Genomic DNA, 17692 nt, shown 5'->3' with positions numbered 1-17692 from the left:
TCGGTAAAGTCACAAAATAAAGTAATTATTTTATACCTACATTTATGAATTATCTTAACACTTTATATTTTTTAAGTAAGGTTTATTAAAAAAAAGCCTTACTTAAAATATATAAAGTGTTAAGATAATTCATAAATGCCTGCCAAGTGGGTGGTGGGGGAGCGATGGCAGTGATTCTACATTTTTTGTTGCTGCTATGCAACCGGAGTTCGATTCGACGAATCCATGGATCTGCCAATCCACGATCCACCAGCCCACAATATTGTGGTGAAGTATGGTCAAACAACCCCCGTGACCGACAACAGTGTGGGCAGGGACTCCCGTCAATCCGGCCAGGTGGTTTCTCAGCGGTAGAGCGGCGATTGTGAGCGGGCGAGTTTCAATTCTGGATGGGAAGTTCATTCAGCTCACAATCATTCCTGAGAGCTCGATAAAATGAGTACCACTTAGGGGGGTGGGAATAGATGTCAGATGGTCGAATAACAACCCCCACGAAACGCACAGCGCAGGGGGGTGGGGCGAGTGGTGAAGGGGGTCAGGGATGGGTGGGGGTAGGCGAGGGGTGGGGGGGCAAAGGGTATGTGGGGGGCGAAGGGTGGATGGGGGGGGGGGTGAAAGGTGGGAGGGGGCGAAGGGTGGGGGGGGCGAAGGGTGGGTTGAAAGGTGGATGGGGGGTGAAAACTTGGTGGGGGGGACGAAAGGTGGGTGGGGGGGGACGAAAGGTGGGTGGGGGGGACGAAAGGTGGGTGAGGGGGGGCAAAAGGTGGGTGGAGGGGGCGAAGGGTGGTTTAGGAGGGGGGCGAAAGGGAGGCGGTGAGGGGTGGGGGAGGCGAGGGGTGGGTGGGGGGGAGGCGACGGGGGGAGGCGAGGGGTGGGGGGGAAGCGAGGGGGGGGGGAAATCCTCGTGCAACGGGAATGACACACGGGACACCCTGTCTGTGATCCATTTCACAAAGCGAGTTTTGAACCCGCGGGGGTTCCGTAGCGTCCCGCGAAACGAGGCTCTGCAACTTGGCGGCCATGTTTCTAAGGGATGCCGCCGTTATAATTTGTATTGAACCCTGACGTGGTGCAGTACCCTATCACTATACAACGCTACAACATTTAAACAATTTGCTACTGATCTTGCGTTGGTAATGGTGCACGGGCAGTGGTAATAATGATGTGAAAAAATCCACATTTGTCAAAAACAGTGCTGTGTGCTATGATGAAGGGTCATTGCCCGAAACGTCACAATGCTATAAATGTCCACATGATGGATAAGCCACTTCGTTGAGCTAACATTTACGATGGCCAGTTCGCTTCTGAAAAATATCTACATATTTAGCTCAGTCGGCATCATCTGGTAACATAAAAAAGTAAACACTGTGTTTTCTTTACACACTTTAATTTAACTCGCATATCTGTCAACCCCTTTATCAGTGCCTACCTGATTACAGACCGTATTGGTCACCCCCTTAATCTCAACCTTCACCCTTACAAAGTCCCATCACAAGCGGAGAAACACAGAGAGACATTTTTGTTTAAACCGCATTAAAACGTCTGTACGCCGCACGGACCCGAAAAAAAACTCAACTTCCCCTTCTACACAATTACAACCGAGTTAACCCGTAACGGGGTAACCAGCGGTTAAATTGTTGCTACGTTAAAAAAAGAGAAAGACGACACAAATTAAACAAAATTAAACAAAAAAATACTCCGACAGTCAATTGTGTCCCTAACCAAGATGGCAATTCGCAACGCGGTTGCTCGATGGGGGGGGGGAGGGGCGAGGGGGGATGGGGGGGAGGGGCGAGGGGGGATGGGGGGGAGGGGCCGACACGTTTTGTCGGCACGAGGCATCAGCGAGTGAGAATATGAAAGTGTGGCACCGTTGTAACAATTGACATTACGACGGTGACACACACTCACACACGTAAATATAAACACGTGTATGTGTGTGCGTGACGGCGAGGGAGGAGGCTGTAATCCATGGAGAATCACGGAGACGTCGCGGGAGATATTTTCGACTCGATCGTGATGGCTCCGGAACGGTGATGAGACGGGACGGGTGACTTTGTTGTTGTTGTTGATAAAAATATATAAATATATTGTAAATGTTGTCGATTTGCTCTCCCAAACACAACCGGTGTGCTGTACTGATAACGAATTGGTACGTTCTGTTTACATGACAGCCTACTAAATTGGCTGTGTCGGGTGGTGGCGGGGTTAACGACACATTTATATTTTTACGCGATCTTACTCAAAATAAACTATGTTATGGATGATATTGATTGCGAAAGCCTTCGTGTTAAATTGACAATTGTAAATGTGGATTTGCTCTCAAACACAACCGGTGTGCTGTACTGGTAACGAATTGGCACGTGTTGTTTACATGACAGCCTACTAAATTAGCTGTGTCGGGTGGTGGCGGGGTTAACGACACAATTATATACGCGATTTAACCCAAAGAAAAAAAGCTATGTTATGAACACATAAATACATATTCATTATAATCATTAAAATACGATTCCATCGCACGATAACAAAAGCAGCGTTTGCAGAATATAATCACTACACGTGGGTGGGCGGTGCAGTCAAATCAAGTGTTGTACTGCACTTCTATTGACCCCACATCTTTACAATGCGTTCACCAACCGGCGACTGACGGGCGTGGTGAAGTATGGTCAAATAACTTCACCCCACGACCCCTGCACGACGATGTGCGGAGACCCTCGTTTTAGCAGTGGATTGACTTAACGGGACTGTACAAACGTAGTTGTGCTACAACTTGCTAAGGCACTAACTTGGTGTTCTTACTCAACATCTCGGCCAGGAGTTCTCCTGACCCATTTACTTATCCGGGACAGGAGTGCCTGAGGCTTTTGCGCTATTTCCTACCTCTTCACCTCTCAGTTCGCTCTATTCCACACACTCTCCTACCTCAACCCTCTCATCTCACTCTACCCACCTCCACGCACTCTCCTACCTCTCCCCTCTCATTTCACTCTACTCCTCTCCAAACACTCTCCTACCTCTCCCCTCTCATCTCACTCTACCCCCCTCCACGCACTCTCCTACCTCTCCCCTCTCATCTCACTCTACTCCCCTCCACGCACTCTCCTATCTCTCATCTAACTCTACTCCCCTCCACGCACTCTCCTACCTCTCCCCTCTCATCTCACTCTACTCCCCTCCAAACACTCTCCTACCTCTCCCCTCTCATCTCAGTCTACCCCCCTCCACACACTCTCCTACCTCTCCCCTCTCATCTCACTCTACTCCCCTCCACACACTCTCCTGCCTCTCCCTTCTCATCTCACTCTACTCCCCTCCACACACTCTCCTACCTCTCCCCTCTTATCTCACTCTACTCCCCTTCACGCACTCTCCTACCTCTCCCCTCTCATCTCACTCTACTCCCCTCCACACACTCTCCTACCTCTCCCCTCTCATCTCACTCTACTTCCCTTCACGCACTCTCCTACCTCTCCCCTCTCATCTCACTCTACTCCCCTTCACGCACTCTCCTGCCTCTCCCTTCTCATCTCACTCTACTCCCCTCCACACACTCTCCTACCTCTCCCCTCTTATCTCACTCTACTCCCCTTCACGCACTCTCCTACCTCTCCCCTCTCATCTCACTCTACTCCCCTTCACGCACTCTCCTACCTCTCCCCTCTCATCTCACTCTACTTCCCTCCACATACTCTCCTGCCTCTCCCTTCTCATCTCACTCTACTCCCCTCCACACACTCTCCTACCTCTCCCCTCTCATCTCACTCTACTCCCCTCCACACACTCTCCTACCTCTCCCCTCTCATCTCACTCTACTCCCCTTCACGCACTCTCCTACCTCTCCCCTCTCATCTCACTCTACTCCCCTCCACACACTCTCCTACCTCTCCCCTCTCATCTCACTCTACTCCCCTCCATGAAATATCCGCTCCAATAATCGAGGCTTTCCAATCGAAGCCCTTCTCATATGAGGAGATCGCTCATTCTCCTCTGCTGCCCATACGGTCTGGCCACTTCCTTAGCCCTGCCATCCGTGCTGTCGACTGCCTGCCGCTCTTCAAGTCCATGCTCAATAACGAATTCCCCCCCCCCCCTCTGCCTTTGACCGACCATGCCCACTGTTGCCATACATCACCTCTGAGATGCGGCCACATTAAGACGCGACGTGAATGTACACTGCGTTGACTTGCCCCGGCCATTGTCAGCGAGGCACACGGCTGTCAAAAGTCACGTCTGTTGGCAGTAAGTGTAAAGGAGCAGGCTTAACTACTTTCCCACCATACTGGAATGTGTCTGGATTAGCCGTTTCATGCGCACGTTGAGCCATGTTGCCAATTTTTTTTTTTACAAATGCGCACGCGTGCCCATGAAACGACATGCCCGTGTTTATGCGTCCTATTCCTCCTCCTCCCCCCTCCTGGTCTCGCCCATTGCCACCACAGGAGACAGGTCCAGGGTCACGAGGAGGGGTTTGAGCGAGGCCGACGGCAGGGTCTCGTCGAGGGCTGGCAGCTCGGCGTCAAGCACGGAGGCGCCATCGCGGCCGAGGTAACGTACGGAGCCAAACCGTGCTCATCGGAGGTGCTGGGGCGGGCACGGGCGGACGGGAAGGACAACAAACTAAACTCAACGATCTTCTTGGTTCTTTCGGTAAAGTCACGTCTGGGAGACGCTGTCTTCTCGACAGACCTGTTCTCCACCTGAGGACGGCTGCTTGCGTTGTGGCCGAAACGTCGTGTGAGAATTATTTTATTATGTTTTATTTTTATTATTTTATTATTTCCATTCTACGTGACTTTACCGAAAGAACCAAGAAGATGAATCCCTCCAGTCACGAAAGCTTTAAATCGAAATTGAAACACAACGATGTTAATTCTAGATTTGAAGTATTCGTGACTGCAAGGATTCATATTCTTAGGTTTTTTCGGTAACAACGATGTTAGCCAAGAAGCCCCTTTCGTTATCACGACCTGCAAACTCTGATCATCCGACTGCCAGCAGACGTCTCGCTCTAGGAGGGAGGTTTAACCTACCCTTGAGAAACGTGCTCCCCACCCACCCGCCCACCCGCCCACTCCACGTTGGGCAGTCGAGGGCATTACAGGAATGTCAACTGTACGTCACTGAATCTTGACTTAAAAGCTTTCGTGACTGCAGGAATTCATATTCTTTGGGTCTTTCGGTAAAGTCACCTACGTGTTAAATTCACGTAGATAGGTTAAATTTAATAAAAATAAAATAAACAAAAAACTACGATGTTTCGATCATTTTTTTTCCTCCTGATGACGAGGGCTTGTGTTGTGATCGAAACGTCGGAGTTTGTTGATTTATTTTTATTAATTTGAACGTTTCTACGTGACTTTACCGAAAGACCCAAAGAATATGTATGTCACTGCTTCCACATTTGTTCCATACACATTTCTGCATGTGCTGGATCAGACAGACAGCACTTTCTGGTCCTTATATATCTCTCTCTCACTGCCGCCACCTTCACTCCAACCCACACTAACCAGTATGTGGTCAAACAACCCACCCCCCCATGATTGAGTTGAGTCGATATGGAGAGGCTTTAGGCTTTAATCAAGCAGCAAAGTGACAAAGGGCTGTAAATAGTTATTTTATTTTAATTAGGTAAGTGGACTGTGTTCTGTGATCTTCATCAGGTAGCATTCTACTATGGCTTCACGGTTACCTGGCAGAGCCTGCTGCAAAGAGGAGGTGAAAGCGATGTCAAGTCAAGGTAATAATCATACTTTATTGATTTGAGATTTGGGACACTTTTCTAAGAATAATGTTTGGCCAATTCCTTGTCCATTTTTGGCCAACACTTTATTAATTATCTTTGCTTGCAGGAGTAAACCGGAGTGGCAGGAGAAATCCCACACATAGAAGGAGATCAAAAGTAAATCTGTACGGATAGGCCGGCATCCTACTCGTTTTACTACTGCCTACAGATCAAGCAACAAACATATCAATGTCCTTACTAAAAAAAAGTTTCTTGTCATTGTATTACTTGCGATGCCACGTGAATCATAAACGTGGACAATGGCAAAGAAAATGTAACAAAAGCTGAAAAACGTACTTGGAATTACACTTGAGAGACGGAGGAACACGTAGATGAAAAACATATGCAGGTTAAACACATCATATTTACTGTTAAGAAAAGTAAGCGGTGTTGGGCAGGACACGTCGTTGGGATGATGGAAACGAGCGATGGAGTGGCAGGTCATGGAGGATATACGCCCAAGAGGATTGTGGGACCATAAGGGATTGGTGATGGCTTGGGGAGGCCCTAATCCAGCAGTGGATAAGAGCATTGCTGGTGATCATGATGGGTACGGTTGTGGAGGTGGATGTGGTTTTGGGTCGTAAAGCCCGGTACAAATGTACCCTTACCTGTGGAATTGCTTTGTGTTTTTAGCCGAAAACTCAAGGCTTTGGAGGCGCTATCCTTGCTCATCCGCAGCTGTCCGATCCAGGATGCGACCCATCCTGAGCTGCAGGAAAACCTGGACAAGATTCGGGCTAAATTCAAGCAGGTGACTTCAGTTTTCAGTGTAAATGCCAAGCTTTTGTTTATGCAGATTCATGGGCAGTGACATGGCCCAGCGCTAACGTGTTTGCCGCTTGTTGTACAGGTTAATGGTTTTAATTTATTGGCCGCCCTGATTTACTATTGTAGGTGTATTAATGATAACAAATATATATATATATACACCGTCAGATTTGCAGTGGACGTTAAAGATCCCGTGACATCATTCGCAAAAGTCGGCCATTTTGTGCTGGCATGGCAGTCCAAATTAAAAAAATTACCTACAAATGACCCGGTTGAAATATACCTACAATCGTCGCCCCCTACTGCGAAAACTTGGCAGGGCCCTCCTGAAAAAGAGTCGGGAGACTCTGTGAGGCTTTCGTGGGTACACAGTCATCATAGATGCAAGATGGATTATTACACCGCAAGACCGTGAGAGGTGGCCATGATTGGAGGGGCTTTAATCCAGATCTTGATTGGTCATACTGGAGCTCATGATGATGACGTTGCTGCGGTAAGGTGATTCAGTCAGTGGGCCAGACCACTGTTCTTGGAAGGAGTATTACGTCGTGATTTATTTTATACCTACGTGACTTTACCGAAAGAACCAAAGAGTATAGGAGTATTGCATTCAACATCCTGGAGTGCATGATTGCTGTATGGGTGTCAGAAATGGCTCAGTGGCAAGTGTTGGCTGCTGGTCTGTGCAATCACTTGAGATATTGTAAATGTTTACAACCCTTTGTGTGTATGTGTGTGCTGCCTCCCACTGTTTTTTTGCAGGTGTGCTCACTGATCAATGTCCCCATCCATATGAGCCAACCATCAGCATCTGGGACCACATTCTGACGTTGTCTCTACGCACACGTTAAACTACGTGCTCGTTGGACTGTTCTCTGATTTTCAAATCTGCTGGCCAGAACCATGGTGTGGAGGCAGACTTCCAATACTGTGCACAACGCTTCTGCACGGACCAACTTCTAATCCAGTCTGAACCCTTACGAAGTCAACTCGGTTTTAAGAGACCGATGACGTTGCATCACTCACCTCTCAATCACTTGGCTACATTGGCTTTGAGACTGGTGACGAGGTCCCCAGGGGGCTCAGAGGTCAGGGCATTGGCCTGGGTTCAAATCCAGGTAGCTGCCTGTGATTAAACCGGGCTCCCAGGTGTAGTGTGTTGAAGTTCTCAGCCTGGTCACCAATGGACATTACAAAAAAACCATCACATTTTTAGCTCTGAGAATTACAAAATATAAACTTGAATTTCATAGCGAAGCTTACTCTCGGTGTGAGATGGATAGTGCTGGCCCCTACTGTGTGGACCAAAGATCACTTGAAAGCATCTCAGAGGTAGCTGTGTGGCATCCGCTTGGGTGGATCATTCTCTAACACCAAGGACTTGCACTGCTCTGTACGAGACCCGATTTCATACTTTGTCTAATGACACCAATCGCACATGATAACGGCAACAACATTTCGAAATAAAAAAGAAAGAAGCGGAATTGCAATCGGTTTACCATAAGCTAAGGTGTGCAACCATTAAACTCCACAACCAATTATCTTTCAAAGAGCATTTGCTAATCACCACCACCCCAACGTTGGCTAGATTTCTGCCAAGCGGGCAAGTGAATTCCTGAGATCGGGCCACATTGGCCAAGAGCAGTGGAGACGGTGGGGGGAGAAAGTGTGCCAGGGGGCTAGGGCGCGAGACAAGGTCGTGCGGTTTGAGGACACGCCTTGGACTGGCTTGGCACGCTGCTTGCATGGTTCGGGCAGCAGCGGTAGGTTTTGGCACGCATAAAACTGGGTGTGGTAATGTGGAAACAGTGCAAAGCATTGACCCCATAACTCCTAATCCCTCCTCTTCCCACAAATATCACTTCTGGAACTGTAGCTGCTTTTACACTTGAGCTGTCAGTTCACATCATATCTGATGTCATCGTATCAGATGTGAACTGGATCAACTGGATTTAGTTCACGCGATTCAATGTAAATCTGCACCCACACAAGCTATAAAAAATATATATCTAGCTTTAGATAGCTAGTGCGCACCCATTCCACATCGCAATACACATGTAACTGCTTCCCACACACGCAAAAAAACTGGAATGCCTGAAGAAAATGCAGAAAGAGAATAACACGGAACATATCTGCCGACAGGCCAGAAGCCAACTTACAGCTCCATGCTACAAGGCACAACTACTCTGCAGGTGTTCTACAACATATGATTAAACTTGTTTCTAACGCGATTTGTTCGTGTTTTAAATACACGTGGTGAGCTCTAAGTTATGCACCGGTGCAATTTCAACTATAACAAGTCGACCTTTGGAAGTGTATCACTCTGCTCCATTGAGATAGGCAAGTCTTCACATGCGATGCACGCCTCAATATTGTGGAATAGCCCCAGGTTACGGCACACTTCTAAATCGGCACGTTCTATGTCGCCTGGGACAAGCACGCCCACACAGAAGATCAGTCTTAATGTGAATGAGCTCTGCACACAAGATCTCGGTCTTAATTTGAATGAGCCCTCAGTTACTTGGAGCATGTTTTGCAATGATCAGGCATGTGCGGCTTGTAACATTTATTTTCCATCCACGTCATCCTGTTGAACTTCTTTTGCACTGGATGTAGCCAACCGTGCTAACCGGATGTGCGGGGGGAAGGACAAACTAAACAATGCAGTTCTAAAAAAAAATTTCACGTAGATTTTAAAATGCATACAGCTCCAGTGGCTTCCTAATATTGGAAGAGCGCCTGAAAGCGCGATGCAGTGCCCGTCTTTGTTCGATGGTTAGCCAAAAGCTGCTGCGAGGATGACCAGAGTTTACGTGATAGTTTATGCTCCTTGAGATAGGATGCGGTTGCATTTAGACACTTCCTAGCAGTATTTTTTAGAGTCGTTTCTGCCATTGATGTTCATGGGTTACAGCACTTCTCGATATGAACTCGACCACTAAGTGGAGGTTGCAACGCCAACGGGAGGGATTTACAAACAACCGAAGAAAGCGACGAAAAGCCACGATTTCCTTGCAAACTTTATTGTGTTGACAAAGGCTGTGCAAGATGGTCAAATGGACAATTCCATTAAAAGAAATGTTTGAATTAATAACTTTGTGAGCACTCAATGCCCCTTTTTAAAATTCCACGCACACATACCAAGCTGTGTGACCGACAAATACCCACAACGTCGCGCACGGACACCGCACTCAGTGTTTGCATTCAAGTTTATTGCGAGAGTGGCACGGGGAATGCACACTTACGAACCGTACTCCCACCACCGGCACACTGGCTTTGCCCAGTTAAATCAGAATTTAAATTGTGGGATCATACTCTTTTGTTCTTTCGGGGAAAAAGTCACGTAGGTAGAAAAATAATAGATCACGACGTTTCGATTGCCACACAAGCAATCGAACATCAGGTGGGACAACCACAGCAAGAAAAAACTGCTGAAGTAGGCGAAAAAACCAAAGAGTATGGATTCCTGCAGTCACGAAAGCTTCAAATGTGGGATCATAGTTCAAAGGGTATTGGACAGCGGCGCATCTTAAGACGCTGGTGAGACAGTGTTGGAAACTTCACATGGACAACGGCTCGTGACTTTCCGTGAGGCATTGGCCCAGGTCATGCTCATTTAAATCACTCACGATGGACAATCGCAACTCGCTATCTCTTGAATGGGACCCTACCGTTCCACCAGCTGAGCTGTGTCCAAATCAAAACTACCTTGTATGTCCACCGCAAGGTAATTGCGATCACAAAAACTGCAAATTTAGGTTCGTTTCAATTCAAGGGTTACGTAATCAAATCAACCCAAGAATGATGCTACCCCAAATCAATTTGGCATAGAGCAGAAACAGCCGATTATATGAAGCGACAGTATTAAGGCGGTGAAAAAGGAGAACCAATGCCCATCGGAGACCCACCTTTGTCAATTTACAATACTTTCTCAAGATCCCATTGGGGATTAGTGTGTCGGTGCATTTAAGACGATCATCATAGTCTTGTCAGTCCGTGGTCTTAAAACCCACCGGACTGGTCTCTTGGTCCATCACATAAAGCCCCCCACGGTCGTCAGCTGCCATTAGAGATTCGTCTCTCTTTGGCCTATCGTCCAAAGACCCTGTTTGGAGACTGGTTTGTCACGTGTCCACATCTGCAAGGGGCGGCTTGAACCCTCTCGTGTATACGTGGGCAGGGGGGGGGGGCACGAAAACGTGGTGGGGGTACGGTTTGTGAATGCCAGCATGAGGGGGGCACCCTGGCCATCGTGGTGGCACTGAAGCACCCGTGGTGAGGAGAGCAGCAAACGTCACATAAACAAAAGCGGCCATCGTAGCGGACGCACCCATTCATCCGTGTGATCTGTGTTAGCAGCTCAGGTGAGGTACTGAATATGGCATTTTTTCTTTCTTTCTGGAGAGTAAGAACGATGAAATCGACGACATCCACCAAAATGCTTACAATTAAAAACGATAACGGCAACAACAACAAAAAGCTAGACATTACATCATCACCATCACTTAAAAGAGGTTTCAACGAGCCATATCCTGTGCCATGGTCGCCAACGTGTGAGAAACATTAACAACAATGCAAAGTCGTTGTTAATGTGTTAATGCCGCGGGGTCGGGTCAACTTAGCCGGTCGTGTGTCCGGTGCTATTGGGGGATGTGGCGGCAGTTGAGCGAAATCTTTTTCCCTCCACCCCTCGTGCGCAACTTCTCCGCTCAATTTGCTTCTCACTTTCAAAAAAAAACAACACCCCCCCCCCCCCGCCGCCCCCGATGCGACTAAGCTAAACGAAAACTTGAGAAATAAAATAGTCGCGTGACGGTTTTAGTTCATCGTTAGCGCGTGGTTGACGGGCGTGAAGCGTTGGCTGACGGCGGTGCGGTTTCAGGAGGAGGGCGCGCACGGAGAAATGTGTCCGACCCGGGCGGCGTATCTCCGGCGAGTGGCCGAAACAACGGAGTTGAGTCCAGAAAGTGTCCTGTTCCAACTTTGCGAGCGGTGAAGTTGGGGGGGGGGGGGGGGCCTTTGGTTCACAATCACCCCCGCCAAAAAAGGGAATATAAAACCCCTTGCACAGATGGCAAAACTGTGAGAGTATCCAACCGCTGGAACTCGATCGCCAAACTCAAAACCGTCGACCCACACAGTTAACGCCACTGCCCGCTTCGATCATTCACCGGCAGAGTTTCAGATATTCACCAGGCTACTCATGACGCTGTCCACTTGCCAAACTGGACACGAACTCATAAACCGTGGCTGATCAAACTCCACCCCACCGTATGGGAAAACATCGAATCGAAGGGGAGGACGGACGAAGAGTTGATCGATCAATCCACATTGCCAAAGTTTGCTAGAAACATGCGCACCACGTTAGCAACTTGCACAAATACTACCTACTGTATGTCCGTGCCTGAAATCTATAAATTATAATGGAACAGGCGCACAATGGCACACTCCAGAGCTTGACTTTGCAGGGACCTCAACTCGACATGAAAATGAGCAGGTGGATTTTCACAGCTGCGCTGGACACAGCTCCGATGCATTCTCAGTGTTCTTCCGAAACTGAACGATCTAGTTCCCGACGAAACTCCCAGCTCGTCGTGGAGCGAAACGTCGGGACACCTTGCCGAACCAGACGCGCGGTACGACGACCCAAAAAAGACACAAACGGAGAGTTGAGATTTCATCACCGATAATTTTCCTTCTGCCAGTTCAATATCAGAAGGCGATCCATGATTCAAAGAAACAGTTTCGCCTTCTGTCAGCCACTCAAACTATTTAGATTTTCTACTCCAGCCGTCAAGAGCTGGGGTTGGCCAATTTAAGCGATAACGTTTTTGTTAATTCTTACGGTTAGTGGTGCACTTGTTTGCAGGCAACAATCAGACCGCCGTGGACACAATACACGTCAGAAGCCAATCCCACGCATTGGTGGCTTGAGGAACAAGTCGAAACGATGTTGGCCAACAGTGCCGATTCAGTGTCTCTGACACGGGCCATTATGAATGTCCTCCCCCCTCACGATCCTGCCCGACCGGCCACCTTGATGCGACTGCACAGTACCTCGTCATTCTGCAGATTTGGGCAAAGTGAGGGGTGGGTGGGTCCGGTTTGTTGGTGGCACAGCGCAGGGGGTTTTTTTGGGGGGTGGGGGAGGGGGTGAATGGGGTTAGCGATGGTTACACAAAAACGGGCACGTTTAATTTACAACCGCGGCGACGTTAACATTCGGATTCAATAAAAAAAAACGATTAAAATAAACTGGTCTACTATATTTAAGGTCATTGTTTTGATGATGATGATGATAATAATAATAAAAGGTCATACAACGTGTGTTTAATAAAATAGCAGCACAAGGTTAATATTTATAAACCGACGTCACGGCAACAGGCACTGATTATAAAAAAAAATGTCAAGCAGCTTTAGCAACTCGCGCAGCTCGTCTCGCGAGGTCCTTTCATTCCCCAAGTCCCCGCACCCCGCGCTCACATCAGCGTTCTCGCTTTTTGTCCGTGTGCGGGAGATGCCAGGGATGTACCCAAACCCCCCTACACAAAACCTCCACGAAGTCTCTCTTATTCATCAAAGTCCCTCTCTCCTCTTCTCTGGCCTCCTCCTCTCCCATCTCGTCCTCCCCGACACCGCTAAACTCGGGGATGGGTCCTCCAGCCGGCAGCGCACGGCTCCACGGGGCCCAGATGCCACGCGACGTCCTGACGCTCGCAACACGCGCGGTCGCGTTTGCGCCACCAGCGCACAACAACATACAACAACCCTGCCGCCTCAACCGCCAGAACCTCTCGCTCCCAGCGTGCCCGCGGGCGGACACAGCATGCCACGCAACACATCCAAAATAGCCAACTTACATCGGAGTTGCCCTCCACGAAACACGCTCGTCACATTCATTTCACTCCCAGCTGGGAAACACTTACCACCTAGCCCCTACAACCTCGTAAAAAACTAACCGAATCCTTCGGCAGAACTGTAACCACACTTGACAGCAAATAATCGAGATATTTCTCCGCGAAATATTATTTTCGTCTCTTGCCCTACGAACGGTACACGATGCCTAGCGCCTCCCTACCAGTCTACAATCTTTCTATTGCGTATCACAACTCAGGAATGTTTAACACACCCTTATTATTTACCTAGTTAACAGTTGCCGCTAGTTTATACACAAAACGAGCAGGCGACGCTTGCGGAATGCATCATCGGTTACGACCGTCGTGTTTTACCTCCCACCCCCCACTTTTGTTTTAGGCGCTATATATATTTATATATTTTTGGAATGTTTTGACGAAAATTGGACGACACACAGAGCGAGCGTCGGCTGCCCCTGCTCCCACGAGGAGGTAACAACAGAAAAGGAGCCCCACACACATGGCACACGTGTGCTTCCCTCTTCTCGAAACACTCCCATCGCCATTTTCCTGCCTCGACACGTGGGGGGGGGGGGGGGGGTGGGGTCGAAAATCTCGACCCAAAAGGGAGGCGAAAAAAGTGCTCTGCCGTGTGATTTGATGCGGAGTGATTCACGAAGACGCGTGGCTTCATTCTCCCAACGAGCCCCGAGCAGCATTATTTTGGCGGGGGGGGGGGGGCCTTATTGCTCGTTTAAATAAAAGACGGAAACGTTTGTGATTAAATTCGCGGCAAAAAATTATACGAACGTGAAGCGGCCGACGCTTATCGACCAACGAGGAGCTCTCGAATTATTGGCTTCGATTTCAATCGGAGAAGTGGGGCGGGCACCCTTTAGGAAGTGAAAGGTTACACTTCAAAGTGTTGCCGTTTGTCGACGAATGCAGAGCGCAGGGAAGGCACAAACTTGGCAGTGAATGCGCTCACAGTGGCAGTAAAATGACAACATTTGAAAACGTTTCAAATGCAACAAAATCTAATTTAAACGGAGTGAAATGGCAGCTCTTACCGCACACACCACCTCTCTTAGCAGCTCTAAAGCCACGACGCATTTTACGAGGCAATTTCTCTTTTAGAAGAAAACCTTTTTTCCATTTCCAAGACCGCACAAACAGACAGATGCTTCCAATCGCTGGTCATGTGGTCACGCATCGGCAATGACACGCAACGTGGTCTCACAAAAAAAAGTCCTGTGGGCGAGACCCCCCCCCTCCCCCGACAGGGCAGGAGGGTCAAGGGTTCCTTCCCCCCCCCCCCTCTCAAAGTTATGAAGGCAGGGAGGTTACAGCGCAGCAAAGACGCTCCCCATCCGACAAGACGAGAAAGGCACTGTGATGATAATCATAATTGACATTTACGAAGGCGCAATTCATGCAGGGGTCTCGGTGCGCCGTGCACGGAGTTAGGAAATATAAATACTACAAGGTAGTCCGGAGTTCACTGTAGGCCCTGCAGGCAAAACAGTTCGAGGTCTTTAGAGGAAAGCGAGACAGGGCAGGCGACCTCGCCTGTCTTAACAACTGGTGGTGGGGCAGGGCATTCCATCGTCTCGGCGCAGCGCATGCAGAGCCTCCATCGGTCACCGCAGGACCGTTTAATTGGAAGCCAATGCAGAGGTTTTATTATTATTATTGGGGCGATGAATTTGCTCGCGGGATGGGGTCCGCGTGGGCACCCCGGCAGCCGCGTTCTGGGCCAGCTGCAGTCGGCCCAAGACATCGGTCGGAACCGCGAGCAACGGAGCGTTGCGATAGTCAACACGAGAGAAGGACGAGATCGAGGAGAAAAAAATATTTGGTTTTGGCTATGTTGAGTTGTATAGGTAGTTCTGGTTCAGCCATGACTTCATTAGTTATAGTGAAGTTGGGAGTCGGCTGCCGTGCATCGCGGGTGGGAGGAGAGGTGGGGATATATCTGCGTGACATCAGTCCAAGTTGCTTAGGCAATGAACTCAGGGGCACGAGGTGAATATTGAGAATCAGGAGTCCATGGCCGGAGCCCTGTGGGACACCATACAAGGACTGGTTCGACGGTTGATGTGCAGCCATTTTTGCGAGACAGATTGTGTTGTGGTGAATGAGCGAAGCCAAATCACAGGGCTGAGCAGAGAAATTCCCATCAAGGGTTTCAAGGCGTGGGAGAAGAATTTGGATGATTGATGGAGACAAATGCGGCGCTCAGATCGAGGATGACTCGTGCACTCGCGAGCCGCTTGTCAGCTGACCGAAGGAGGTTATTTGCTACCTGAAACAGAAGGTTCTTGGATATCAAAAGCGTGGTAACATTGTGTGCCACAGCACGATCAAAGACCTTCCAAAGTCCGTGCGTAATGCGGTTGAAAAAAACAAGCGCTCTCAGAACAGGTTTAGGTTTGCGCGGCGCCGATTTGCACGCGGTGAGGGTGCACATCGCCTCAAATGACAACCCGGACAACCTTTCAAACAAGATGTTCCGTCTCGGCAAAGGGGATTTTCCAGGTGAATTATTTTTCGTCAAAAATAAAAGAACGATGTTCTCTCTGTGACATTGTTTTGCCCATTCACTCTCTGTTCAGGGAGTTGTCCCAAATACCGGCAAAGCATGGCACGTCGCTAACGCCACGCCAGCGCTGCTGCGCTGTTTAATTTTATATTTGTTTTATTTCCCTTTCAGAGGTCCCTTTGTGAGTGGGTAATGGGCGAATTTATTTCAGTTCTTCTTTCTGTCGTCTTCCTTCTCCCTTCTCCCCCCTCACCCCCTCCCACAACAGCCCGCAGCATTCGCAGCAACTCCCCAACAACCATAAAAAACAATCAATAAAAAAGCACAAAATCACATCTCCTGCAAATTACGAGATAAACGCGCATCTTGCAGGGATTGAAATCTTGCAGTGCGCGCACATGGTCCGCTCTCCTTCAACCGTCTCTTTCCTTGCCAACGACTCGTCCCATTCGGATGGCGACGTCGTCAAGGCAGTCGTTTCAATTCAATCCTACAGTTCCAAGTTCAAATATCATATTTATTTCCCCCCCCCACCCCCCTCTCCAAGGCCGCCGACACAACAAGCACTATCTTGCGCGACAAAATCCACAGCGTCGGTCCTGCGGGCACCAAAGCGAGTCTTTCCACGCCAAAGGGATGCGCCGATTGGCGCTGCTGGGTTTGTTTGTTGGGTACCACCAGCGGAGAAGACGAGCACCACCCGCCGACCCCCCCCCCCCCCCCCCAGTCGCGATCGTTTTTTTGATGGATGCGGGGGACGGCAGGTGCAGACACGGAGCGAGACCCCAAGCGGCGGATAGGAAGCGTCCGGCACCTGGCCGGGCGCGTCACAACACCCGCCCGAGCCGCATCGCGATGGACACGAGCCGCCCTGTTCCGGAAGGCACACGGACTTGCTGCTGGTGCTGCCGCCGCGAGGAGCAGTCGGCTGGCGCAGGAGGAGGGGCAGCACAGGCGGCGGTCGTCGTATTATTAGGCGACGCACGCTGCCGCGGTCGACGGTCAGTCTCTCGCCCGCCGTGCGTTTTCTTCTTCTGCCGTCTTCTTTCCGCGGCGCCCGCCAGCAGTTGGTTCGTCACAGGTTGACGTCGCGCACGTCCGTGGGGGTGCAGGCCAGGTCGGGCTCCTCCAGGCCCTTGGGGTCGCCGTCGGGGCCGCCCGCGGGCCCCGTGCTGTGGGCCTGCCGCAGGCTGTGCTCGAGGAGGCCCTCGATCTGCTCCTGGCACGCGCGCAGGAAGTCCTGCAAACCCCCACGACGAGACGGGGACAACAAAAAAACACGCGCAGTGTCAAACCCGTCGCTGTGCCCGGCAGTCTGCGAAGGCTGTGCAGGGGACCTTTTGTGTTTGGAGACTATGGCTGGTGGGAATGCACTCGCTGGCCGTGGTGCTCCTGGCTAATGCTGGGGTGGGACGCCTGTTTTATGAATTCAGCACAAAAATGATTCCTCCCACGTGGTGTGCTTTGTACGCGTTCACGTGTGCGTGCATTGAAGCTCGCGATGCTTTCACTCATCGAATTGCACGTGCAAGGAGCGACTCGTCAACCGAGGAGAGTGAGCCGTGAAACAAAAATCATCTCGCGTTGCAGGTGCCGTGTGTGGATTGTTACAGGAGGAGAGGCCTCCCATCCAGCAGTAGATTTATTATGGCGCACCATAATGGGTTAAGTGGGTTCACGCAAGCCCCTCCCAGCCATTGACTCGTGAGGCCGGGGCTGGTGACGGTGGTCGTCAATGATCAC

At 49.7% G+C, this 17692-nt stretch overlaps 2 protein-coding genes across 4 annotated transcripts in view; one reads left to right on the top strand and one right to left on the bottom strand.

Moving 5' to 3' along the window:
• The first annotated feature begins 1811 nt into the window (after positions 1–1811).
• On the top strand, positions 1812–8784 carry LTO1 (LTO1 maturation factor of ABCE1). 3 transcript variants are annotated; one of them, XM_061559862.1, is made up of 5 exons: positions 1812–2033; positions 4440–4545; positions 5665–5737; positions 6419–6536; positions 7316–8784. In XM_061559862.1, the coding sequence occupies exons 1-5, from the start codon at positions 1972–1974 to the stop codon at positions 7326–7328; spliced, it is 372 nt and encodes a 123-aa protein (XP_061415846.1). In that variant the 5' UTR covers positions 1812–1971; the 3' UTR covers positions 7329–8784. The 3 variants fall into 3 exon arrangements, with proteins under 3 accessions (XP_061415846.1, XP_061415843.1, XP_061415845.1); XM_061559859.1 differs by having other exon boundaries at positions 5661–5737; positions 8696–8784; XM_061559861.1 differs by having other exon boundaries at positions 5661–5737.
• Positions 8785–9560: 776 nt separating this feature from the next.
• LOC133347528 (G1/S-specific cyclin-D1-like) overlaps positions 9561–17692 on the bottom strand; it is a 34140-nt gene continuing 26008 nt past the window's right edge. The window contains exon 5 of the mRNA XM_061559858.1: positions 9561–17189. Coding sequence (XP_061415842.1) covers positions 17025–17189 — 165 coding nt within the window. The 3' untranslated portion in view covers positions 9561–17024. The remainder of the gene's footprint in view (positions 17190–17692) is intronic.

This window comes from Lethenteron reissneri, chromosome 26 (assembly GCF_015708825.2).
Source record: "Lethenteron reissneri isolate LAM-NWPU_2019-01 chromosome 26, ASM1570882v1, whole genome shotgun sequence".
Classification (NCBI taxonomy): domain Eukaryota; kingdom Metazoa; phylum Chordata; class Hyperoartia; order Petromyzontiformes; family Petromyzontidae; genus Lethenteron; species Lethenteron reissneri.
This window is presented reverse-complemented; position numbering and strand designations above follow the sequence as displayed.

Excerpts from the sequence above, each read along its gene's own strand:
- LTO1 (XM_061559859.1), top strand. The coding sequence starts at position 1,972 with ATGGAGAATCACGGAGACGTCGCGGGAGATATTTTCGACTCGATCGTG. Across the intron at positions 5,738-6,418 it reads GAAAGCGATGTCAAGTCAAG|CCGAAAACTCAAGGCTTTGG; the intron begins GTAATAATCATA and ends TTGTGTTTTTAG. Across the intron at positions 6,537-8,695 it reads TTCGGGCTAAATTCAAGCAG|GCCAGAAGCCAACTTACAGC; the intron begins GTGACTTCAGTT and ends ATCTGCCGACAG.